At 52.0% G+C, this 27,076-nt stretch overlaps 1 protein-coding gene across 5 annotated transcripts in view; it reads left to right on the top strand.

Moving 5' to 3' along the window:
* The window catches only part of CAMK2A (calcium/calmodulin dependent protein kinase II alpha), a 78,429-nt gene that overhangs the window by 16,649 nt on the left and 34,704 nt on the right, over positions 1–27,076 (top strand). For all 5 annotated transcript variants that reach the window (XM_065555098.1, XM_024103707.3, XM_065555099.1 and 2 more), the window contains exons 2-3: positions 6,378–6,472; positions 22,006–22,065. In XM_065555098.1, the coding sequence (XP_065411170.1) occupies positions 6,378–6,472; positions 22,006–22,065 (155 nt within the window). The remainder of the gene's footprint in view (positions 1–6,377; positions 6,473–22,005; positions 22,066–27,076) is intronic.

Raw genomic sequence — 27,076 nt, 5'->3', positions numbered from 1 at the left:
ATTACAAAGACAAGGAAGAGCTGAACAATCAAGTGTGTTAAAACTTGTGTTGGAGGAATGTTCCAGACGGATACATTTCCAGCTTCCTGCATTGTGGTCTTCTGAGGTTTCCTGACCCGTCCTCTTTCTGGATTGTTTATTTGAATTGAAATGAATTAATTCCTTTATTTATTTAGACAGTGAAAAGTTACAGGATTTATAGCAATCCAGTCCACGATGTATCGGCAGCTTCCTGCTGAGCCGTTCAGGAACCATGGGGGACCTCTGGCTGCTCCCAGGGTATAGAAAAGGGCCAGGTATCAGAGTGTGAACTCCGTCTCCCATAGATCTCAGAGCATGGGCTTTCCGTCCATCCTTAAATATCAGGGCATGATCTCAATGCCCTTAGCAAGAACTGAAATCAGCGGGAGTTGAGGGCACTCTCACTAGCGCCAACCCCAATTAGTTGGGCCAAAAATCATTGGACCTCAACAAGCAAGAGATTGAAAGAAAAAAAAAACCCCAAGCAATCTTGGGCCTTTGCCTTCTGGTGTCTGAGTCTTTATGTCGCACTCAGGCCATGTTTTCCAGTTTTTCTCCACACCCACAAGGGCTAGACACTTCCTTATTGTTTTCAAATGAAAGCTGAGATTTCCAAGAATGAGCCCAAATCCAGACAGCGGGGCTGAGATGGTTGGCCCCCCCAAATATATGATTCCCAATAAAATCACGAGTGGCGGCAGCAGTGGATGGCACCCTTAGCCCTATTTGCATGGCATTAGCATCCCTAGTCCAAAGGAGCCCCATTGGGTTGGGTGCTGGGCAAACACCTAGGAAGAGACAACCCCCGCCCCAAAGCGCTCGCAGTCTAAATTAAGGTAAGACGTGTTCCGCAGGTGTAATTAACCAAAGAGCAGCCGTGGAGGAGGGAGGATGTGGGTGACAGTGACAGATGGACGGTTATGTAGACTCTGACTCGCTATGGAGATTTTACCAGGCATCGGAGCACTGATTTCCTTCCATCCAGGTACCAGAGCGTGGGATTCTGATGTGGAGACAGGCTCAGCGAACGGTGCCCAAATCCCCCACTTCCAGGAAGGCAGGCTGAGCGAACGGTGCCCAAATCCCCCACTTCCAGGAAGGCAGGCATGATGAATGTAAGGGGACTGTTGTCTCCTTACTAACATTGAGTGGGGGGCGTTTTCGTTGGCTAGCTCCCAGTACTAAAAGAAAGGGAAAAGGGCAATGAGAAATCAGGACCCTGAGACTGACAGGAACTGACAGGACCCTGAGACTGACCCCAGGAACAATGGGGAGAGGCCAATGCTCCAGGTCAGCCTGATTGACAGGGCGGGCAGGTTAATCAAGGAGTCAGGAGGCCAGGGTGGGTCCCGTCCTCCATGTGAGATGGAATTGCCTAAGGAGAGAGCAGGGGCCCAAGCTGAGCTGGGGAGCAGAGTTGTGCCAGATCCAGAGGGGCCAGAAAAGCAGCCCTGTGCTGGGAGCGGAGCTGCAGCCCCAAAGCCAGAGACACGGCCCAGGGAGAGCAGATCCTGTGCTGGGAGCGGAGCTGCAGCCCCAAAGCCCAGGGCACAGCCCAGAGAGAGCAGAGCTGTCCTGGGGGCAGAGCTGTAGCAACCAGAGCCAGAGAGGCCAGAGAAGCAGCCCAGGGAGCTGAAGGCAGAGCAGCAGCCGTGCTGAGGCCGAGTGGAGCTGGGGCTGGAGCCGTCCGGAGCTGGGTGCGGTGAGCAGCTGGGGAGAGTGAGGGGGACCCTGGGCAGTGGCCCAGCACAGGGAGACGCCTCAGCCAAGAGGCTCTGCCGGCCAGACTTGGAGGGGGATCGTAACCCCGACAGGGCGGGGGCGATGCTGGGAAAAAGGGTCCTGCCACCTAGAGCCTGAGAGCGTGTGGCCACCGCCAGAGCAAGTGTCCAACCCGCAGCGTCTCTGCAGCACAGCCAGGGCCAGAGAAGGAGCCTGGGACCTACAAGGAACAGACTGACCTGCCCTGACGTTCCAGAAACACTGGTTGTGATGTTCCCGGCCACAGAGTGGGGTGACGTGTTTCCTTTAACCTTTCCCATTTTTCCTTATTCCTTTTTAAACTAATTGCTGATTAAATAACTTGTATTTGCTTTAAATTGTATGAACTGATCAGTGGGTCAGGAAGGTGCCCAGTGCAGACTGAGTACCCCGGAGTGGGGACACCCTAGCCCCCATCCTGGGTGATCACAGCAAGGTTGGGGGTCGAGCCCCTCAGGAATCCTGGGCCCAGCCTTGTCAGGGTTACGAGGACTCTGCCAGACAGGAGAGTGGAAGGGGAGTCCTCAAGGGCAGGGAGGCCTCTGGGTAAAGGAAGTGGGAGCAAGACTCAGATCCTTCCACTAGCCCACTTCACCGGCGTAGTGCAGAAGCCAGGAAGGTTCCCCACAATAGCAGGACCATTCCCCTGCTTACATGAAGACAAATGCACACAGGGAGCCTCAAGGGCCCAGAATGGATGGGTGGCCCCTCAGTGGAGAAACAGGAATGAAATGCAACATTTACTCCTCTCTCCCCCCACATTCCAGCTAAACCCCTTGCCCTCCAGGCTCCAGGGATATGAATAGTTCAGATCTTACAGAGGCCAAGAATAAATCTCAGGCTCCCACCGGACAGAGCGGCAGGGAAAGTTCCCGTTTGGCGTTCTCGTCTTTCAAACCCCTCCAGAAGAGTCTCCTGTGGCTAGCCCCGCTGGCTGCAGCCACGTGACGCTGAACAGTGCTTTCCAGCAGCGGCTTCGGGCGCGTGGGTTGGCTTCTCCATTGGGATTTCAATAAGTTCTTTACTGCAGCTTCTTGCACCCCATTGCTTCCCCATTTCACTAAAGATTCATATTCAAACCCAAATTGCCTACCTCCTCCCGCCCCCACCGGGAAAATCAATTGTTCATCATTGCTCAGCAGAGAGCCTGTTTCCTGGTTTTATTCCTTTCCCATTTATGGGGGGAGTGGAGGGAAGGAAGGGGGGCAGGCGGGGGAATTGCTTTTGATTGTTGTTTGACTGATTTGAATGGCTCCGGCAGAAAGATCAATGAATGCAGAGTCCTAGCTCCTGATTAGCAGGCCTGGTGTGGGTGGGCTGTGCCTGGCCTTGCAGCTCGGAAACATGGGCTCAAATCCGGAGTGAGGTCCTGAACTGCAGTGAGTTTGTTGGTCTCAGCTGGGTCAGTGTTCCAGAACCACACCGCGGAATCTGGTGCAGACTCCGGACTGAGCTGTTAGAGAGGATGCTGGTCGTTGCATCCCACACAGAGGAGATGCCGCTCCGGTGATGGTTCAGGGAGATGCTGTTTCAGTTTTCTGATGGAGTTCGGTTTCCAACATTGCTTTGCTCGTTGGGACAGTGGGGTCAGTGCCTTGGGAAAGCTCTTTGAGCGCTGAGCTCTGTGGTCCCTTTGGGTGGAGGCAGGAAGGGGAGAATCTGGATCTGTCCAATTCTCAGCAAAGGAGAGGGAACTCCCCTCTCCTATCACCTCCTTGGGCGCAGAGCATTGTCCAAGCTGTTAGTGAACTGTGGCATCCAGGGTAAGATAGTCATTTGTCGAACTCTTCAGCACATCTCCAGGCTGGTGGCTTCCATTCACTATGTTCCAAATATACCTGGGTCACCCTGTTTACGGATGGGCTTTTTCCTGGAGGAGACGGGGCTCAGTGATGCTGGGAACTAGTGCATTAACCTTTTGTAACCCACCAGTGAGTGTGTGTGGCAGGTCCCCTTTGTGCTAATCCACACAGAGTACAAGTTGTTACAGCTCCCAGCTAAGATCTGGGTTCAGAATCCGCTTGGACCGCAAGTGCAATGAAATTGGCAGGTTTCATTCTGTTGCCAAGTAGACATAGATACACATCATAAAAGTACCACACAGTTTGGCACCACTCAACATGCTATGCCTCTGCTCTGGAGCGACCCAGAGTGGGAATGGTAGAGGATGCCGCAGGTCAGACCGAGTGTGATGGAAGGCACCCAGGGTTGAAATACCCGATATATGCTCAATCACACACTCGTATGATCCCCCAAAATACACGTGCATGATCCTGAGATGCATGTGCTCACTAGTCACCTGCATGCTCCCAAGAAACACACACGTTCATTCACTCGTGATCTGAAGATCTATGACCCACAATTCACCCCAGACATGCATTCACCAAGCTGAGGCACCCACATGTGCCCAAATGTTCCTGAGACACACACACGCCAACCTACCCATGTGTTCCCAAGATGCCATACGTAGATTCCTGCACCTGGCCCTGAGATGCACATGTGATTCCAAGACACACGCTCACTCCCGGAGTGATCCCAACACACATTTACTCATTCATCCATCATCTTAAAATACCCTGCGAGCTGCTGCTTGTAATAGATGCTTCTCCGTGAGTGGATTCTGAGTGTTTGCTAGTGGAAGGGGCTTCTTGTGCCATAAATTCCCTGTTGCTGATCTGGGTTTTTGATACCATGTTTGCATCTGCCTATGTGTATTATTACAGTAATTTTACGGTAGAAAGCACAATCTAAAGACAACAGAGGGTCCTGTGGCACCTTTAAGACTAACAGAAGTATTGGGAGCATAAGCTTTTGTGGGTAAGAACCTCACTTCTTCAGATGCACGTTCTTGCATCTGAAGAAGTGAGGTTCTTACCCACGAAAGCTTATGCTCCCAATACTTCTGTTAGTCTTAAAGGTGCCACAGGACCCTCTGTTGCTTTTTACAGATTCAGACTAACACGGCTACCCCTCTGATACTTGACAATCAAAAGACAAAAAAGCAGCCGCAATTAGTTTGTGAATAAAAGCCACTTTCCTTTCTGTTACCCCTTCCTAAGTCAATATTATTGACAAAGGTTGCAATCTGTAGTGCGAGATGTTTGATAAGACAGAAGGTGTTTTCCACCAATCAAAGATCGGCCTGTTTGGGAGAGAAGAAAATGTGAAAAAAGCCAAGTGAATGTGCTTGATGTTGAGCTTTCCAGCAAACCAGGTAAAAGAGGGGAGATAAACTGGTTGTTTTGCTAATACTGAATTGCTTGTCTCAGAGCCTGTGATACATGAATGCGGGGGGGGGGGGGGGGGGGGTAGTTTCCTTTGATGGACACCCAGCCAGCCAGCTAGCTGTAAAATCCCTCTTGGTGTCTGTTCCCTGCTTGCTTTACCTGTAAAGGGCTAACAAGCCCACAGGTAAAAGAAAAGGAGTGGGCACCTGACCAAAAGAACCAGTGGGAAGGCTAGAACTTTTAAAATTGGGAAAGAAACTTTCCCTTTGTCTGTTGTTTGCTGGGCTGCAGGGACGGAGCAGCAATGCTGTGTAAGGCTTGAACCAGGTATGAAAATTCATCTTCCCTCCCTAGAAGGAATTATTTGGACAGGGAATGTTTAGTTAGACACAATCAGGTTGATTTTTTATTTTGGCTTGTGGAGCACCTCTGTGCTAACCCTAGATGCTTTTGTTTGCTTGTAAACTTTTAAACTGAACCCCCAAGAAAGCTATTTTGGGTGCTTGATTTTTGGAATTGCTCTTTTAAAATCTAGCAAAAGCCTAAGTTCCAGATGTATTTTCTTCCTTTTTGTTTTTAATAAAATTTATCTTTTTTAAGAACAGGATTTTTGGTGTCCTAAGAGGTTTGTGCACATGTTGTTTGATTAGCTGGTAGCCACAGCTAATTTCCTTTGTTTTCTTTCTCAGCTCTTCCCCAGAGGGGGGTGAAAGGGCTTGAGGGTCCCCACAGGGAGGAATTCCCAAGTGCGCCTTCCTGGGTCCAAGGGTTGTTTTTTTTCATTTGGGTGGTGGCAGCATTTACCAAGCCAAGGGCAGAGAAAAGCTCTAATCTTGGGAGTTTAATACAAGCCGGGAGTGGCCAGTATTAATTTTTAGAATCTTTGCGGGCCCCCACGTTCTGCACTCGGAGTGACAGAGTGGGGAGCCCTTGTCCCTGCCCTCCCAGAATCATCTCTCAGGATAGGAACGTTTTCATAACAGTCTTGCCCATGCCATCTAGCTCCATTTGGACAGGATAATCAGTGGTTTGAGCATTGGCCTACTAAACCCAGGGTTGTGAGTTCAATCCTTCAGGGGGCCATTTAGGGATCTGGGGCAAAAATCTGTCTGGGGATTGGTCTCGCTTTGAGCAGGGGGTTGGACTAGATGGTCTCCTGAGGTCCCTTCCATCCCTGATATTCTGTGATTCAATCACGTTAATTACCACTATTGAGTCTGTCTCTCCAGAACTCTCCTCCTTGTCCAGAGTTCATACATGTGTTTCTGTCTTCAAGTCTCCGATGCTGGCAGGTGCCATGTGACGCTCCTGCTTTTCCTTTTGAGTCCAACCCCTTTCACTTTCTTTCTGGGCTCTTGTCTCCCACAGAGGTGCCTTCTCAATCGTCCGGAGATGCGTGAAGGTGCTGGCGGGACAGGAGTACGCAGCCAAGATCATAAACACCAAGAAGCTCACTGCCAGAGGTAAGTGCACTGAAGTCTTGTGACATACTTCCTGGGAGCAGGCGCCTTTCCACTGCCCTTGTCCACCTCACGCCTTCTCTGCTTGGACCAAGGTGAGCCTTAACCTTTAATAGCTCCTGCCTATTCTGCTCTGTGGGTGGGAACTGCAGGAAGGAAGAGAAATGGGCATGTTTTCCTGAACAGTTGAATCCCCTTTATCGGCATGGAACCGGGGCCATGATGCGAGGGGGGACCCAGCCTGTGTTTGGATAATGGCGGGGAGTGGGGTGGGGGTGGGGGTTGCAGAGAAGAGAGGAAGAGCACAGAAAAGCCAGTTAGCTAAGCTAGGCTTTTACCTGCATGAAAAACATACCCTGAAATAGCCCCCCTGGCCTACTAACACTCCATGGGCTTGGGCCTGTGAGGGGCTGAGTGCACACAGCTCCCACTGACTCCAGTGGGAATGGGGAGCATTCAGCGCCGGCCAGGATCGGGCCCTATATGCGGGGCTAATTCTGGAGCCTCGTGTTGAAGGGTGGTGATGGCTTTTGTTCTCCCCTCCTCTGCAATCGTCGTCTCGCTTCAGTTTCTCTGAAGCGCGGTTCCCAGCCTCTTTCCTTCCCGGTGGCGAAGCAGCCGTCAGGCCTTGAGCAGTGATGCGTCCTGCTCGCTGCAGCTTGGGCCAGGAGTCTGTTGGCGTTTCTAGCCCGCTGAACTCAGAAACCGAGCCCCTCTCTGCACCCAGCGGGGCTGCTCCGTGTCAGTCTTTGCTAGGTGACCCCGTTCACACACACAGGAGAGCCCCAAAGAGCAAAGGGGCCTCGACAGCTGAGAGGGGGAAGTGTGGCCGAGGGAGATTCAGTGGTAATGACAGAAGGAGACACAGAGCACCGATACAAACAGCAGAGCTATAACCAAGCAGCTATAGACTTCAACTTTGATTCCTCAATACTGTCCCAAGATGCCTTTCCCATGTCACTGGGGGCTGTGATGGCCGTAGGGGTGGAGAGGTGCTCATTAGAGAACCTCCATTTTAAGCAGTAGTCACTACCGTGAAGGGGGTGGAAGCAGGGCTCCCCCAATGAAATTAACAGGCAGCAGGTTTAAAACAAACATGAGGAAGCACTTCTTTCACACAGCGCACAATCAGCCTGTGGAACTCGTTGCCAGAGGGTGTTGTGAAGGCCAAAATATAACTGGGTTCAAAAAAGAACTAGATAATTTCATGGCGGATCGGTCCTATTAGCCAATATGGCCAGGGATGCCACCCCAAGCTGGGACTGGACAACAGGGGATGGATCACTTGATAATTGCCGTGTTCTGTTCACTCTGCCTGAAGCATCTGGCATTGGTCACTGTCGGAAGACAGGCTCCCGGGCTAGCGGGGCCATTGGTCTGACCTAGTGTGGCCGTTCTTATTTTCTAACCAGCACCCTCAGGGGATCCTCTTCCACCTGGGGACTCTGCTACAACCCCTGGCCAGCCTGTGTCTGGCTGCCCCAAGTGAATCAGACACCAGGGGAGCAGCAGCCATGCACTGACCTTAGACAGGTGCCACAGGCTGCTGCCAATGACAAATAGAGTGAAAATATTAGCAGGAGAGAGAGCCCCCCCCCCCGCCCCCTCTCTCCTCTCTATCCGAAAAGCCCTGAGAAACGTGGCCGCCAGCAATGGAAAAAGAACTTATTTTCTTTTCCACCCGGGTCCTCTTTCCCGGTTCTCTTCAGAGGTGCCTGTCCCAGCCGCCTTGCTGCTTAGCCCCTGTAGCCTGCCACAGGCAATGGCCGTGCTTTGTGGAGAGGAAAACCTCTTCCCCAGAAGAGCGTGGCTCATTGCGTTTGGACCCAGCTGCTGTTCCATGCAGTCCCCGCCGCCTTTCCTCCCCCCTCCTGCCGCCAGCCGCACACACGGCTGCACATTGCCTGCAAAAAGTTGCATAATTGATTGTTGCTGTTCTTGGCGGAACTGGCTGCGCAAGGGATTGTCAGGGTCTCCGAGACCCCAAACTGTCAAGAACGATGTAGGAGCCATTTTTCTTCACAGCCATAACAACTTGTGAGTCCCTGACAATCTCCTGCTGCTCTGCGTGGCTCTCTGGCCCTGAAAGCAGACTGGGAGCAGACCTTCCACCCGGGTGAGCCTGGCAGCTTCGCTGCACTGGAATGGTTTGCCCTGCTGCTGACCTGCTGTATTCAAAGGTTTTCATCCGTCTTCATCTTTTGTTTTTGCCTGCCCCAAGCTGAATGGGGCCACGCCATGGGGCCGGCTCTTCCATGGCATTTAGTGGCCCACTGTCACTTGTAAAGGTGTGGGACTGAAAGCATTAGCGACTGACATCTTGTATGTATCCGCGTGGCGACTGTGACTGGGGGCATGTCGGCACCGGGGCTGGGAAGTGTAACTTCCAGCTTGAGCAGACATCCCCGCGCTAGCCCTGACTGAGCTGGCACGATCCAAAGGGAAGTGTAGCCACTGCAGCTAGCCACCCCGAGTACCGTCCTGTAGGGACGTCCTCCGGGCAGCTAGCCTCTGCTGCGGCTTGTGCGTCTATGTTCAGCCCACTTCAGCTCCAGTGTAGACGTAACCTGGGATTCTGCTTTGAGCTGGAGGGGCCGGGCTAGCTATAGGCCAAGGATGTGTCTGCTCTGCAATCACAGGGGGTGGGCGAAGCTCGCACAGACACACCCTGAGCCAGCTTTAATCTAGCTTGTTCTGGTACTGGAATGGGGAAGCCAGGGCTGGAGCCGCAGCCACACCCCGTCCCTGCAGTGTAGCCATCCCCCAGTGTTTTAGGCAGGGCGCTGTAATGCTCTGTGGCCACACTCCCGCTTTTGAAAGTACCCCTCAGTCCTCTTCCATGGCTGGCGAGCTGCTCACAGAAGAGCGAGCGCCTTCTCCAAAGCCCCGCTGCTTTGCAGGGTGGAGCGTCCTTCGCGGGAGTCATGAGGCCAGGTTCAGCAGTAACAAATGGAAGGGATGCGTTAGTGATGCTGCTGAACGCAGACAGCCCCTGTGGTTCTCTTCCAGGCTGCCTAAAGCCAGTCTGCCCTGCCTAGTGTCACTACACAGAGGGGCTGAGATTTTCTAAAGGGGCTGATAATTTTGCCTCTATTTTTAGGTGCTCAACTTGAGAAGCCTTAACAGGACTTGTTCACCGGGGGTCAGGCACTCAGCAATTATGAAAATCAGGCCCCTTTCAGGTATCTCAGGTTGAGTAGCCAAATACTGGGACAGCTCAAATCACTTGCCTCTTGTGAAAATCTTGGCCCTGGTCACCCAAAGTCCTAGCCTGGCCTAAGCAGTGATGGACGGGAGAGCTGGCCACACTGCATAGTGGAAGGTGCACTGTACAGTCTGGGGACGCAGGCATTGGCAAGGGTGCTGTGGCCTGGATCTCACACCTGGCAATGGAAGCCATGTTCCTGTCACATTAGCAGCTGTGACTGGTCCATGGAGATGGGATGAAAGGAAATCTGCTGAGCTTTGATTCATTGGTTTCCATTTTTCTGATGGTCCAGCTGCCCCGATGGCAGAACAGCTCTGGGACCAGACACCCCAGAGGTGAGAGAGATTAGCTCTCCATGCCCCCTCCGTCCCTGCTCCCTGTTGTCACTATGCCAACCGAGTCCCAAACGGGGTGATGGTTTCTGTGAGGGGGACTAGACTGAGATTTCCAAATTATTTCAGAGGGGCCACTGCAACCACCAGGCTGGTCTGGCTTTAAGCTAATGACCTCTGGTTGCCCTCCAAACCTCACTTTATTCCCCGCTGGCCTACCAAAGACTCCATCGCAAAAGTCCCCTTCTTCTCCCAATGCAGTGCCATGGCTTTCCCCCTCCTCCAGTCTTGCTGCAATTCCTGCATCATATTCATACTCCTTTGTGCTCACCTTCAAAGCTCTCCTACATCTCCTCTTCCATTTCCTAATGCTCCCCCCCAGGAGCCCTCCCCCCGCTAACTCCACCATGTTCCCATCATCTCCTCCCATGCGGACTTCATTGCCTTCTTCCACACCTCCACCCCACCCACCCTGGAACAGCCTAGTGACTTCACTCTCCGTCAGGCACTCCTCTGTCTTGCTTCTTGGCCTGACCTTTCTCCAGTATCCTCCGCTCTGGAGCTCCCCTCTCACATGCCTACAGTAGTAGGGTTACTAAAAGCGAAAGGATGACTCAAATGACTGCAACCCGCCCCCCCCCCCCCGAGACTTTTAAACGACAAGAAAGTTTTCTCGAGAGCTTTTATTCCCACACTCCCTTGTGTTGCCACCTACCAGTCCCCTCTTCCCGACACGCCCTCTCAAGGGCTGATGATTTCTTTAGTCGAGTTAGCTGCGTAAATAAAACTGTAAGCTCCTTGGGGCAGGGACTTGGTTTATATTATATCTGCAGAGTGGCATGCATGCCTATGGTTCTCTATACATAATGCAAGACAACAGAGCACGAGCTGGCTATATTTTCATTCCCACTAGGATAAATGGATGATTTCCAAAAACTATAGGTTTAATCTGCTACCAGAGCCTCTGAGAGCTACCCTGGTTATGTTCCTTTCACAGACTTCTCTACCAGGGGCCTAGTCTGATGTTCTGTTGTGTATGTACTTTGCTGTGTGTTATAAAGGAAAAGTCTATGACGCGTTGTTGATGGAGCTGGGAGGCAGAGGACAAAAGGCATATAGCCAGGGAAGATTTATTGCCAAGAACTTGATCCAAGTGGGAACACTGTATTGTGTTTTATAACTGGATGGCATTCACATACTGTAAAGAAAATAGAATTGGTTTTATGTAATGTAATTTGTACTCAAAGTGCCTAACCACTTTCTAAAGCAGTGTGTAGGTGCAGTGCATGTGTAGGCAAACACCGCAGCCGCTGTTTCACTCAGCTATAGCTCACTCTCAGCCTTGGACACGAGGACTTGTTTGGCTGGGAGAGGGAGTGTTTGCCAGGACACCGAGATTACCCCTTACTCTTTCCCATAAGTGCTTAAGGGATCATTAACTTCCACCTGGACAGCCAGAGATGGGAAACCTTGCTTCAGTATCTCTTCCAAAGGAGGGCACTGATCTGGAACTGCATGAGATACCAGCTCGGGGGATGCGGCGCGTAGGTCCTGGGCTGGCTAGCAAGGCCCCCTCTCTCTCTTACTGAGACAACCTCACCAAATCTGAAACCAGGGGTTGGGGGAGTTTTTCTGGTCTGGCCAGGTGCCCACCTCAGTCTGCGCAAGGCAATCGAGTTCTGCAGCTGGCAGCAGTGTTCTCCCTCTCCTCAGATGTTTCCCCATCTCTGAGATGCCAAAAAAGGGAGTTTGTGTTTTCATTTTGGCTGCTGTGTGCACTCAGGCAGCTATTCCTCGCAGCAGCTCTGAGCACAGCATGCACATGTGTTGGACAAAGGGAGATGATGGGAAGGGAATGCACAGTACCTATCAAGTTGCCTTTGAATTCTTCTTGACTGGCATTTTGGAGGGCATTGTCACCTGTAGCAGAGCCCTCGATCTGTGTGATTTTGAATTAGTCTGAATGAGAGCCCTGAAAATGGGCAAAACTCTCCCGTTGTTTCTACCTGGCACCATTATTCATCTCTCCAAAGGTTTTAAAAAAACCCAACCCCAATCATCTCCTTTCAAATCTTAAAATAGACCAGCATTTTGCAGACTTCCCACACATAGCTCTGCCAATATACCACAATCGCGACCTGAAGCATCACAGCTATTCCAGGCTTGATCTCCCACAAAGTTCTGCCAATGCACCTCTTTCCCAGTCTGCAGCACCTCCTGATATTTCAGTCCCAGACACACACACCCAGCTCTACCAGTCTTGACCTACAGAACCCCTGCTACTCCAGACCTGGACTCTCACACAAATCTACTGGCGTACCTTAATCTGCAGTGCACCATGATATTCCAGGACTGGAGCGTCTCACAGCTCTGCCAGTGCCCCTTGTTCCTGACTTGTGAACTTCCACTGCTGCTCCAGGCCTAGGTGGCTTTTCCTGAATTGAGGCCACCAACCATGTGGAGCTGCTGGTTGGGTTTATGAAATGGACAACCACCCATTAAGGTCTAGGGGAAACTCACCCATCTTGTTGTCTCGTACAAGCCTCATTTAAAGGAGGTGAAAAGCTAGTGCATTCATTACCCCACCCCCAACAGAATTTTTATCCTTTGTAAAATAAATAAGCAAGCCACTGTCCGTCAGGAGCAGATGGTCGGATTCTTCTGGAGGGCTGAATGCTTGGCTTCTCCATGCAGATCGAAGTTGGCAGCAGAGAAGCCACCGGGCAGGAAGCATCACAGATTTCAGGGCTTCCTGAAAGACCAGATTGAATTACTTTTTTTCTCTTCCCCCTCTCCCCGCCCCCTTTTGTCTTTTGTGTCTTCCTTGGTTCCCTCTTTGTCCTCTTCTCAGGCTTCTGTTAGTCTACTCCTCCAGCAGTAGCCCAGCACCTTCATCCTTAAATACGCAGAGAAGCCTGCAGCCTTACTCTACCTGCTGACCTGGATCGAGTCACCAGCGTCCACCCAGCAGAGTCTTGATAGTGCTACTATTTAACCCGTGTCAGGAAGCTAGTTTTGATCCTTCCACCGAGACCTCTACCGGGGGCAAAGCATACCTGGGATAGGGTGGAGGAGCAGCATAGCTGCTAACTGTTAGAGCCCCAGGGTCAGGATCGAATGCAAGGGGCTATCTGCCTCCCGTGAGGATGAATCATATGATGGATGTGAATCACCCCGGAATACAGGGGGAGGGGAAGGAAAAGGGGATGAGAATTGATGGCTGCTCGTCTTCAAAGCCCCCCACGTTACTGCTGAGGTACAGCAGGGCGGGGGCAATACCAGAGGCCCAGTGTGAGTTGTGTGTCTTCAGCCATCGCTTCTTGAGTCAGGAGAAGTTTTAGTGACAAATCTGGCCCCTCTCTCCATGTACGAGGGGTTTTCTGGGCACATAATTCAGGTGAAACCCCCAAGAGCCAATGGCCTTTGAAAGCAATGACTTTGATTTAAATCCAGATCCCCTCCAGCCAGACACAGTGACAGAAATCACTGGCAATGCGTCTTCTAAGGACAAAGCTTCCCTGCTCCCTGCCATGTTTCAGTGCCACCAGCTTTTGTTTGGGATTTCCCCCTCCCTGGCCTGTGCAGCTCATGTGAAGAGCCCGGCACCCATGCTGTGCTTAACTGCGCTGAAACTCCCTTTGCTTTTCAACTCTCCTGAGCTTCCTTCTCACGCCCCCGGCTCAATCCCAGAGCCCTCTCAGCTCCCTGTGTGTCTCTGAACCCAAAGTGCCTACCCAAGGCCAAGCTAGTTGTGTTGGTTAATACATCGCTGGCAGGTGTCGAATGCCACGGTGCTGGATGCACTATAAGAACCCGAACAAGCCAGAACAGGAAATCAGCCAATTTTCTGCTACATTCATAGAGAGTTGTGGCCTGTGAGGGAGGAAGGAAACAAGGACTGGGCTGTGTGTCTGTTGCGCAGGTGTGGGTGCCAGTGTGTGCACGCAGCAGTCTGGCCAAGAGTGGGTATCTATGTTCATGTAGGCTGGGTCTGCAGGGATGCATGGAGATGGGTGTGGAGACATGCATTCCTCAGTGTACAGGTGTCTGTGTGCGGAGGAGACTTCATGCAGGCTTGCAGGGGTGTACATGACAAGTGATTTGGTGTGAGTGCAGGCAGGTGTGTGCATGGATTTCCAGGGCACTTGCAGGGCTGTGAGTGCATGCAGGTGGTTGGGCGAGACAGGCAAGTGTCTGGGTGTGTCTCTCTGGTGTTGGTTAGGTGTGTGTGTGGGGGGGTGTTTCTGTGCAGGTACCTGGAAAGGTGAGTGGGTGCTGTATATTGCGTGTGTGTTAGACTGCTTGGTTATCCTTCCCAAGCTAAACAAAGTCTTCCCCACTTGATCTGAACTTTCTGTCCTTCTGCAGCACCTCTGCCCTGAGCATCTCAAAGCCCTTCTAAACCACTAACAAAATAAACCTCCGGGCACCCTTGGGAGGCAGGTCAGCAGGGTTATCCCTGCAGAATGCGAGGCCCAAGGAGGGAAGTGGCTTGTTCTTCTTGCCTTTTCATTCATCCAAAGGCCACTTGTGTTTTCATCCTGACGCTCCCGCCAGGTGCGGAGAATGGGGCTAGGTTTGACTCAGGGAGTATCCAGAGTCGGAAAGCTGCCAGCGCTGGGAGGAGAAGCTTTAAGATGTAGCGTGAGAGGAGCAGCGGAAAGCGAGACCTGCTCCTTATTCATTACCCGGAGAGATGGTGGAACAGAACTCCAAATTCAGATCACACGGCTGGGGGGCCCTGGAGAAGTTTGACTGCCTTTCGCCTCCCGCTAGATTTCCTTTTCATGCTCCTCGCCCTCCTAGGGTAGGATTTTAACAACACCTGTGTGACTTAGCAGCTCAAATCGCAATGAAAGTCAATAGGATTTGTGCTCCTAACTCACTTAGGTCCATTTGAAAATCCCAGCCCTAGGTTTCAGCTGGGACAGGGGCTGTGCCTGTCAAAATCTCCCACCTTATTGAGGTTGTTCTCAACAGCAGGCAGAAAATATCTATCCTTCTGAGATTTCCAACCTGCGTTTGTGGCTCCCCAAGGGCCCGTAAGGAGCAGACAAGCATCCAGCCCTTGGGGTGTTTATCCAAACTGAACGGTCATTGCTACTGGCCTGGCGGACCCCTTCTTCTCCCCAAGGGACTGGTTGGAGTGAATCACCACTGCTCCCTTTCATGCAGGGGCCAGGCTCCTTGCTAAAACCCCATACAGCCGTAATCTTCCCACAGCCTGTCTGCCCCATGAATCCCAGGAGCTACTGGAATGGAGCTGGCAAGAATTTGCGGAACCATTTCCTTCTTATTCTCCAGCCAGGGATTAGAACTATGTTAATTGCAAATCCAGATCTGTTCTGTTTCCCGGCAATCAACTTCCCAGTGCCAGACTCAAGGAGTGAGAGTTAATTTCCCTGATAGGCACCCCCTGAAATATTATCCGGTGTCGGATGGTCTGGGATTCAGTGCCTGCCATCACCCCAGATGTACTGTCCCAGTGCTAGGCTGCCTTGTGATTGAGGGCTGAGCTCCGTAGAATCCACCCTCTCTGTCTCCTGACCTCACTGTCCAGCACATGTGGATTCGAATAGCAAAGAATGGGCAATCCATACTAGGAGAAGTTGCTTCTTTGTTTCCCTCTAGTGGTCGAGCCGCATTGGGGGATAAGAGTCTATTACAGCAAACAGCTAATGGAGCTACTCTTTTAGCTACCCTATTATTCAGGTAATTGAGATTCTACTTTTAATGCTGAAGATCATAGGTTAAAATCCTGCTACAGGCCCAAGTAAGGTTATTCTAAAAACACCACTTTATAGTCCATATCTCTTTGGTAAATATCAGTAGCCAAATCCTGAAGTCTTTGCTCTGCTTTTAATCACTTCTCCTTACTCGATGACTTCCCTGGAAGCTTTGCCTGGGTAAGGACAGCAGGCAGAAGCTCAGAAGGCAAATAATAAATTCACTCCCCCAGGCACCTGACGGCTAGTGGAGTCTCATTTTAACAGACACAGCCATTTCTCAGCCAGGCACCTTTCATTTTGATGCTGCATATTTTGTGGTGTGTATAAAAAGATCTTCTGTTATCCCTTCGGGGCACTTTTCTGCGAGCGCCCGTCCCTGCACACCCAGGACTGCAGGGTTGGTAGGAAAAGCTGGGCTTATTTTCCCCTTTGCGGCGTCAGTCAAACAGACTGGGGTAAACAGTTCAAGCATCTCAAGGTTTCCACACAATTCCATTAGTGGTGAATAGTTGGATTGGAGGGTTCCTACTGGACTAACAAACCTTTAACCTTTAGGCTATTGGATCAAATGCGTCCAGGTTAGTAATACCTGGAAATTACCTTTTGGTGGCTTTACTATATGTGGACTCAATTGTTGTTTTAGTCCTGTTCCTGGTGGCAAAACAACAATATTGCTTGGTGCCTTTGGTTGCAATCTTAGAGGGAGGCCACGGACTGAGTGGGACATGAAGATTTAACTCCCCCCCGCCACAGGTGGTCTTTCTGTGCCAAGATTGGGGTGGCCCAGGGGAAACCAGACTACTGATGTAACTGTTCTCTCCAGCGCCGGCCAGGCTCTGGGGCTGCTGCTTTATCTCCTCTCGCCATCTCGGATCCATTGCACTTGTTTCTCACTATTTATTCTCGGTACCTTTTGTGCTTTAGTAAGCGCTAACCTCCTCCTGGCCGCCTCTGCTGTCAAACGCCGGAGTTGTGACTTTGCAGTCATTTCAATGGTGACAGATTGCGATGGTATAAATGCAGGACCAGGCAGAAGGAAAAGCTGGGGGTGCGGGGAGAGACATTTATTCTGAATCTCAGAATGACAGGGATGGGCAGGAGCAGGGCTAGGGGGTTTGCTTTGTAAAATCTTATTAGTCAAGTAATCCAAACCTGGTTCGTTTGGATCTACATCCCATTTATTAATGGCCTCAGTGCTCAGAGAAATAGTTCCCATTTTGTCTCACTTCTAATAATGCTTTGCACAGCTGCCTCTCTCAGGATCTCCAAGCACTCTGCAAGCATTAATGAAGTTAGCCCTATGAGGCATAGGGAAGTATTAGCATCTTCATTTCACAGATGGGGAAACCGAGGCACAACAGGTCAAATGACACAGGAAGACTGGAGGCAGAGCCAGAAAGGTAGCCCAGGTGTCCTGCCTTCCACTCCTGTGCTATCCTCCCTTAGGACACTAAGTAAGGGACACATAGAAAAGACCAGCCAAGTCAGCTGCTGTTTGCATGAATCATTTCTCCTTTCAAGGGCATTCCATGCCTCCCAGCAGAATTCTTCTCAATAAGCAAGGGCCTTTACCAAAATAATAATGGTACCTAGCTCTTCTGTGGTGGTTTTCATCAGTAGATCTGAAAGCACTTTGCAAAGGAGGTCAGTATCATATTATCCCCATTTTACAGATGGGGAAACTGAGGCACAGAGCAGTGACGTGACTTGGGCAAGGTCACCCAGCAGAGACAGGGACAGAATCCAGCTCTCCTGTGGTCTATCCAATAGGACACACTGCCTTCCCAGTTCCTTTCCCTTTATTTCTGCCTCATTCCCTCCCTATCCCAAAGTACAAACACAAGATCAAACACTGAGCGAGAAAGTGCCCGTGCTATCCCAGCATGTTCAACTCCCGCTGGGAGCGTGCGGGAATCCAAGGGGTGAAATCTGTCTCGTTAGTACAGTGTGCACAGTGAGAGGCCTCCTGGACCCGAGGAAGCATTTGTGTTGTAGCGTGAGGATGTGCTGGGGAAGAGACGGAATTGAGTGTGACCCATGCGCTGCCCCCCTCAGTGGGGGGCGGGAGCGACCTGCTATTCAGGCATTACAAGGCAGCGAGAGCACAGACTTTGAGACGTGAAGCTCATATCACCTGCCAGCCTAAGGGAGAGAAAGAGGGAGAGCAACCCAGCCCCGCTCTGGGCAGCCCTGTGATTGGAGGTGACGCTCGCTCTTCGCAGCCTTTGACTCACACGCTGGGAGGCTGCTTTGCTGTGACGGGTGGAACTGTACCCTCCTGTGAGTTAGCCTGGGGCCTCCATCCTGCTAGGGGAATGCCCCCAGGGCCACTCTCCCCCCCTTGCACTCAGCTTTCTCGGCGCTCCTTGGGCGCGTGCAGCAGGGCTGGAGCTAAGCAGTTCACGGCAGGGAAAGCTGCTGTACATGGTGAGTTGCCTTTGGCCTGGAGGAGCCCTCCGGTGTGCCAGGGCTTGTTGTACTCTGCGGGGCTTTGCCGCTCCTTTCTTCCTTAAACAAGTAAAGGGAGGTGGTAATATTACTGGGGTCCACTGCAGGCCACGTGACTGAGCAAATTGTGTCCTGTCTGATTCTCAGACCATGCCCGTGACCATGTTGTCTGAGCAAAGTGGCATCCCTGCCGAGTCCCTGGCTCCTGCAGTGTTCTCCATGTAGCCTGTCGCAGGCCCTCTCTTGCCACATGTGCCAGGGGAAGTGCTGCCTACTTCCTCCGTGACATGGTGTGGCCACTCTCAATGAGTGATGCCTGATAACGGAGAGCCCGGGTGGGCAGAGGGAAGAGGAACTAGCCCAGGCCGACATAAACAACAGCGGGAACGTCTCTGGCCTATGTTGTACAGGAGATCAGACAAGGATGGTTGTAATGATTCCCGTTGGCCTTACAAATCTATGAAAAGCCAGTGGGAATGTGCTTCTCAGGGCAATTCACTGGCTGTGCTGAAAGAGACCACGAAAAAGTTGACTGCGGCTCTGGGCTGTACATACAAAAGTATCCCAGGGTGTGGTATGGATTGTCTCTGTACAGGCCTGCTGTGAGTGCATCTGGAATGCTCTGTTCTGCTTTATTCTGTGTAGATTTTGATATCCTGCATATCGCCAGAGTATATGAGCCCATTCCTGCAGCGCGTTAAGTGACGCGACTATGCATTACCGTCTGGCCACCACGTAATTGGAAAGAAGTTGATGAAATGGAGAGATTTGAGGAGTTCAGGAACTCAGCCAGAGGTCAGGGGTCTGTTACAGGAGTGGGTGGGTGAGGTTCTGTGGCCTGCATTGTGCAGGAGGTCAAATTAGATGATCATGATGGACCCTTCTGGCCTTGAAGTCTTTGAGTCCAAGTCTTTGAGTCTAAGGATAAGGGGTCTGGGGGATGAATTCTGAGCAAAGACTCCGAGAACTAAACTTGTGTAGTTTAGCAAAGCAACGGCTAACAGGGAGACATAGAATAGTCTACAAATATTGGAAGGGTATAAACACCAGGGGCGGAGAGGAATTGGTGAGGATCTTGCATGGGAGCCTGACTAGCAGGATTTACTGAAACTCAAAGTTAAACTCCAGGGGGTGAACCAGGATGGACCATAGCAAGAGTCACGGCTGAGGCTTGCCCAGCTCTAATAATAACCCTGTTCCTTCTTGCTGCTGCTTAGAGCCTGATACCATGAAATACATTCACAAACTGTTGCTGTGGGAACGTGTCTCTTCCCAGGAAGTCCATTTCATGGACTGAGAAGGCAGTAAAATGCAAACTGAGAGAACAAACACAAAATCACTTCAGAACATCCCAGAATGAAACGCAGGGGGAGGGGATAGCTTAGTGGTTTGAGCATTGGCCTGCTAAACCCAGCGTTGTGAGCTCAATCCTTGAGGGGGCCATTTAGGGATCTGGGGCAAAAATCCGACTGGGGATTGGTCGTGCTTTGAGCAGGGGGTTGGACTAGATGACCTCCCGAGGTCTCTTCTAACCCTGATATTCTATTATTTGGATCTGGTTCCCTATACTGGATTTCATAGAACTGCAAAGTTCAGGGATGTTTGTGAGGCCAGGAATTCCTGAACCAGGTATATTTGAAGTAGTCTTGGGAAGAGAAGTTGGGAAAGGGAAGCTGTATGTAGCAGCCTGGGTGGAATGAGATGCTCGCTGAACACAGGGTAACATTAAGGGGTGAGGTGTTCTCAAGGTGGTTCATGTGTGTCTATGTTAGTGCTTGAGTCAGGCTCCTCAACCGTGTTACTGCAGAGCACTGATCAGGGCCGAAGGACACTAGAGGAGAATTAGATTGCAGTTTGTGTCAACGTGCACACGTTGGGGAGAGAGACTGAAAGAGATGTCGGAGAGCTAGGGAGAGGCTGGTCCTGTGCTCACAAGCACACAGCAATAAATGGTCTGCCGGAGCTTATTAAGAGTCTGATGTTATGGCACCTCTGGTGCAGTGTGAGACTGCTGTCCCCGATCTTCTAGTCACATCAAAGCACACACTCTGTCAGCTAAGGATGGGAGAATGCAGGCTATCTAATTCTGTACATCTTGCATTCCAAAATTCCACACTAACCTTATGGGGTTTGTGTTTTTCCTGAGAAAGAGAGAGAGAGAGACACACACACACACTCTTAAAAAAAAAAAAAAAAAAAAAAAAAAAAAAAGGAGCACAAGGGTTTGTAGGAGAGAAGAGGAAGCAAATCCAGTGAAAACAGGAGCAGAGAATGGGCAGAACAAAAAAACAAAACAAAAAAGAGAGACTGAAAAAAGAGAGAGGCAGATTGTCTGTCATTTCCCATTGTAAGACCCCATTTTCTGTTGCTTTACAACTTTACCAAATTTTAACCATTAGCGCTGCATTTTTTGATGGTGTGTGTCTACCTTAGGCTGATTTTGGGGGCGGGGGGCTTTAGTGGAGGTGGTTCAGCCATATTCAAGAACTAGTTTAGGGGAAAATACATCGTATTGCCCATGTTAAAAAGTTCTTTCAGTCATTTAGGTGAAAAGCTCTAGCATCTCCATGCTGTGGAGAGAGGGCTTGAGATCGGGCAGAGAGGTCACCCTGATGTCAAGAATGTGCCTTTTGCTGTTATCAAGGGGGAAACTGGCCAAATCAGAACAAGTGATCAGCTGTTGCAAAATCTCAGATTGCACATGCTCAGTAGAGACTTGTTAGAGCTTGGCAGCTAAATTCTCTGAAGAGTCTATGTGCACTGAGCACGCTCCATCCCCACCCAGCTCCTACCTGCTGACCGGACTGCCATCCCCACAGAGCGACTGAGGATGCCCCAGCCTGGGGCTGCAGAAGCAAAGCAGGACTTTCCCGGCAATTGCTCCTCCGGGCTGCTGCAGGCCGCTGTGGTGCTGGGCTCCAGAACTGAGAGCAGAGAGTCTCACCTACGCTGGCAGCCAGGCACTGAGGAGGGGAAGGAGGAGGCAGCCTGACTCAAATGCAGGGGGGACAAGAGCTGGGTGGGGCGGGAGGCAGGGTCTGGGAGCTGGGTCGGGGCTGGGATGGTCTCAGCAAGGAGACTGGGACTGGAAGCCAGGGTGGGAAATGGGGGTGTAGGGACTCAGAGCCAGTTCTTGGGGGTGGGGTGGGACTTAGATCAGATGAGCAGCTGGGACTGAGACTGGGACTGGAAGCCTGGTGAGGATACCGGAACTGGGAATGGGGTGGATGCAAAACTTAGATCCGATGAGGAGCCTGGGATGGGGAAGACTGGGGCTGGCTGGGGAAGGAGAGAGGGACAAGGAACCTGAGGACCTGGGGGGAGACTGGGAGCTGTGATGGGTGGACGAGGAGCTCAGTGTGGGAGACTGGAACTAGCTAGGAAAGGAAACTGAGATGAGAGCCATGGGGAGAGCCTGGGGCAAAGAGAGGCTGGTGGGGACAGAGGCAGAAGGCTGTCCATGAGGAGGCATGGTAGGCCCTGTATCTCATTTAAAAGTGATACAGGGTCTTGCAAGGTTAGCCTGGGGGTGTGCTCCTCAAGGATATCCTGGCTGAAATATACATATGTCAGACCCTCTTGGTGTTGAAGAATATCCTCAATCCTGTTCCTAAAGGGTAAAAGTGACTGGTTCCCCCCACAACCCCTAGAATGCCGCTGGGGTCCCCTGCACGGGCAGCATCAAGTCCCACCAGGAGCCTTTGTATTTTCTGGAGCCTGAGAGGAAGCGGAGGCAGGTTTGGCCATAGCCATGTCTCGTGATGAAGGGAGCCTGCATAGCCTTCCCCCACACCCTGACTTGTGACTTGTTTCTTTCAGATCACCAGAAGCTGGAGCGAGAGGCTCGGATCTGCCGTCTTCTGAAGCATCCAAACATAGGTAGGGTCTTTCTCCATGCTGGGGACGTGTGTGTGTGTGGGGAGCGGTTACCCCTCTGCATTCCCTTCCCTCCAGGCACACCCTGCACCCGCCTCTACTTCCCACTGAGGGAGGCTGTGCGGCTCCCTGGACAAGCTGAGGCCTCCATCGGTATTGAAAGGCCTGCCTGAGGTGCAGAGGCCTGGTTCTCCTCCCACTCGTGCTGTGCCACCCAGAAATGGCTCCCCCAAGGTCGGTGCAACTGGAGTATGAGACCATTGTAAGTGACAAGAGAACAAGGTGCCAAGGGCCTTCATCCCCGGAGGCCAGCAGTCGCTCCCTGTGGGACACGAATGTTCAGTGGCTGGCTCAGTGGGGCGACTTCCTCCAGTGAGGTCTAAGGGTGTGATCCAAAGTCCGTTGAAATCAACAGACAACTTCCCATTGACTTTAGCTCAGGCCCTGTGCATAGCACTTGGCCACATAAGGAGAAGCAAGAGCATGCCATTAAGTGGGCAGTGCTTCCATTTTTAACACCCCCCCCCCTCACCTCCCACTGCCCGGGTGCTTTTTTCTTCAGGGCTCTCCAAAGGGAGAGCAGATCCCATCAGGGACCAGCGAAGGGGTGGGGGCTGCGGAGGCGGGTGACATGAGAAGGGGGGGGCTTTCCCATCAAACGTCCATTTGATGGTAGCCTCCCTCAGAAAAGCTGTTCCAGGAAAACTCCTGAGCCTCTGGGAAAGACAGAAATAGGCCAGGAGAAGAGAGAGAGAAAAAAAACCCAACCCCAAGCCCTGCCAGTGATGCTGATTCAATCAGTCACTCTCCCCATTCTCCCAGAGCTGGCTGGGCCAGAGCTCGCCTCCCCGGAGGAAGATCCCCACCCAGCGGGGAACGTGGTGAACAAGGCCTGTGGCTCTCAGGGCAGGAGCTAGGGAAAACCTTCCCTCCCACGGGAATTCTGACCCCAGGCAGGAGCGTCGCTGGGTTTTTGCACCGGGTTGAAAAGGAAACAGCTTGCAACCCCCGGAGCAGGCGTTCCGCTACGGTATCCCCCCCCAGAGCTGCCCGCCATGCTGAGACGGAGCCAGCTTTGTTCCGAACTGGGGCGTCCCCCCCCCCCTTGTCTTGCTGCTGCCTGGCTTTCCCCGTCCGGGCCGAGGTGAAATAGGCCGTTGTCCGGGAGGTGCGGGCCGCTGGAACAAGCCACGCACTGAAGCGTCGGCCGCAGAATGCTGAGTGCTGCAAGCCGTGGCCTGTCTAGGTTAGCGCTCTCACCTGTCTGGCAAATCCCGTCGTCATGCAGTGCCCACCGCTGTTCTGTGGCACACCATGGTGAGGGGGAGACAGTAAGTGGCAGCAGAAAGTCAGTCCCGTGGGTGAGCCCACGCTGAGCAGACTCCATCCGCCCTGCGCGGTCTGCTCTGCCTGGAACTGTACTCCCTGCTTCTTCCCACCTCGACCCCCCCCCCCTCGCACATGCACACACACACGGTCCCTGCTTCATAAATGTTTCAGCTCATAAAGAGCTTGTCAGCTTCAATCTGTCTCAGGCAAATGCCTGCGCAGCAGCGTCAGGTCGTCTCTGCATCAGCTCGAGTCACAGACCGCGCTGGACCAAGCTGTTGCCGTGACAACAGAGGGATTTGCTCCCCTCGCTCCAGCTGGAACAGCGCTCCTGGGCAAAGGGAAAACAAACTGGGTGGGGGGGCGGGGGAGGATGAGACGGGGCGGCAGCCAAGCCGTGCGAGAATCTGGGGGGCAGAGCAGAAAGAGAGAGGGAGGAGGGAACGGGCGATGGCCATCACAGTAATGCTGCCAATTTCCCCAGCATTTCGCTCCTTACTAACTAATCTTTGCCACCCTGGCATCTCCCAAGCGACACAGCATCCGAATCTCTCCCAGGCTCTCTGGGGCTGGAAAAGAGAGAGAGCGCAGCCCCCAGAGGTGGAGGGTGTTGTGCTTTTCCCTGCTCAAAGAGAGGAGCATCTCCTTTCAGTCTGAATGGCTTTTGTTTGGGGATTACGGGAAACCACACAAGAAAGAACAAAAGTAAAGTCTACCGGCAAGAGCATGGTGAAGGGTCTGCTCCCCGCATCCAGCTGGCAGGACACAGAGGCTGCTCTCTCCCTTCCCCAGAAAGGTGAAAGGTGCAGGACAGAGAAGACGAAGCCATCACAGTTATTACATAGCTGGACTCAGCACATAATGGAACAGATCAGGGCTCCTGTGTGTAGGTAGTTAGAACAGGTGACTGCCACTAGATTCGCTTCCCAGCTCTAGTCACAGAGCAAGTGACCTGTGCTTCTCCATGCCTCCTCACTCCTGACCTGTACAATGGGGATGACAATATCTGCCTCCCTCCCAGGGATGCTGGGAGGCTGGATTCATTAGAGTACTTTGAGGTCCTACAGTGGCAGGCGTCCGAGGCGTGCAAAGCATCATTCACGCAATGAATCTGGGAGAGGGACAAAGTAGGGTTGCCAACTTTGGTTGGATGAATTCCTGAAGATTTCATCACATGACATGATCTTTAATTAAAAATTAATCTTTAATTCCTGGAGACTCCAGGACAATCCTGAATGAAGTTGGCAAACCAAGGACAAAGAAAGCGTTTTCCTGCCCCTTTTGCAAAGGACAGAGCACAGAGGAAGGGAAGTCTCCTCCCCTTGTCAAAGATTTGCTACTCTGTCCTGGGCACAGCTAGCCGGCATTCTGCTCTGAACACCTACCTACTGAAAACTAAAATGGCCCCCTGGGCATTTGTAAGATGGCCAGGGAATGCACCTGTCACTGCCAGGCATGTATAAGTTCATACAGGAAACAGAGCATTTCTCCTGCTAACAGATGCAGATTCCCTTACCTCCACAAGCCACTGCCCGGCAGGGAGCACTAGTTATGGCAGGCCCGTGAGTCCTCATCTCTGGCCAGTCATTATCTTCATCTTCTCCTCCGCCTCCACTTCTCTAGTTCAGGTCCACTCCCCGTTAGCAAGGGGGAAAGGTCTGTCAAAAGCTGCCCTAAAACCAGGCAGCCCACCCCCACACCTGCAGGCTGCCCGCTGCTCAGCGAGGGATGGGGAGCACCCACAGGCATGTCGTTTGCTGATGTCAGGGCACGGAAACCTTCCTGTAACGGGCTCCACGTGCAGGGATCAGCCCAGCCACAGCGCAGGAGTAAGAAACAGTCCAAGTCAGAGCACATGGTGCACCCTAGCACCCCCTGGTGGACAGCAAAGGAACTCTGGGAAGCTTCCTCCGATCGGAAACACGAGTGTCCATCACGGCAGCAGGTGACTGCCACAAAGTGGCAAGGATTGCAAGCGAGCGAAGCGGGGAAGGGTGCAAGGGGGGCTGCCCTCTCCTCCCCCTCTTGCCAGCACCCCACAGCACAGACAATCAGTAACAGGATGGGCCAATCAGTTGAATCAGCTTCTCAGCGGCATAAGCTAGAGCGGCTTAGAGCTGCTCTGCCATACTCTCTCTGGGCCAGGCCTCGCTCCCGCTGAAGTGAATGGGAGCTTTAGCATTGGCTTCACCGGTCTTCCAGGCCCCCTGCATTTTGAGGGCCGTGTATACTGCAGATTGGTCTTCAGCAGTCTTGCCTCCTTTTTATTCGCCACCCATCCTTGGCGTGCACTCCTGACGCGCACCGCTGGCCTCGGTGCTGGGCTGGAAAGGGTTAACAGAGCAAGATGCAAATGAAACCAATCTGGTTGCTATTTATACCCACAAGGCACTTCTCTCCCCGCCCCTTGCACCCCCACTGTTCACTGCTGCCTGGAAACTTGGGAGCACAGCTTCCCCTGACTGCAGCACAAACAGGCTAATTACCCACTGATGATCTGGAATGAACTAGAATGCTGCAGACTGGAATTAAAAAGAAGACTCAATGCCATCAGGAATGCAAGGAAAGCCAGTCTGCAGTGGAGTCAAGATTCCCGGCAGAAGCCAGGGCCATGGGCTGCGGGACGCTACTACCTCTCCACGAGGGATGCACCGCAGGAGGGACTGGGGCGTTTTCACTGGGTTGGACCGTCCCCTCCCATTTTAATTAGAGATGGATCCGAAGGTCCAAAGTTTGAAGCTGTTTAGCATGTTGCTTTGGTCCATTCTAAAGATGTGGACCCAGATCTCAGCTTCCCAACCACTCAGGGGAGTCCAGATTTGAGGGTTTTATCTGACCCAGCTCTAATTCTGGTAGACATTGGAGCTCCTTCTTAAATAACAGGTCAGATCCTCCCACACCCCTGAATAATTCTAACAGTCGTTAGGCCTCAGGGGCCATACCCATAACGTGCAATTCTTTTGGAACCTCCAGGAAGAGAGAGAGACGGAAAATCCTTCCTTCTTGATGAGCTGTGGGCCCCTTAGCAGGGTTCTCATTCATTCCCTGTGGCAACTTCTCACTGACATCATCCCCCATGGACACGGCGCACTCTGCAGTTACTCGTGGTGTGCAGTATCCAGGCACATAAAGCATTCCCAGGTGGCAAGCGATACCAATTTGAACCATTGCAAGCAACGTGGCTAGGGGTGGCCTAGCCTAGGACGGAGGCTCGATGGAGGCAGTGGTATGTAGGTGGGTATGGGAGGCTTTAAGCCTTCATGACCCCCAGCATGGCTGCCGAAAATCCCTGAGGGCTAAGCTTTGTGCAGTACTTCTATAACCAAACCCACAGATCTGGAGTGGTTTGGAGTGGCCTGGGCCTAGGTTTGAGTGATGCTGGGTGAATTTCTGGTTTGGGATGGAATTCTGGAGGAATCTGAGGGTTTCACATGGCAGTGACCCCATGCTGAGCAAACCAGGGCAGTGTCAGTTGAATTTAGCGTTGAGGTTTTGAATTCATTCAGTTCTGAGGCCCGGTTTTGAAACTCCAGGCCTCTGTTGCCTTCCACTCCAGCCCTCTGGCTGTACAGATTCCTTGGCATAGCTCCTGTCACTGACTGTTTCCCCAAGACATGTGTCAAGGATGCTCACAGGAATCAGACACCTTCTTCGTGGAACAGGAGGGGATCCTAGAATCATAGGA

Source organism: Chrysemys picta, chromosome 8 (assembly GCF_011386835.1).
Source record: "Chrysemys picta bellii isolate R12L10 chromosome 8, ASM1138683v2, whole genome shotgun sequence".
In the NCBI taxonomy this organism is placed as follows: Eukaryota; Metazoa; Chordata; order Testudines; family Emydidae; genus Chrysemys; species Chrysemys picta.
Note: the sequence above shows the minus strand (reverse complement) of the source record. Positions and strands in the feature narration are given on the sequence as shown.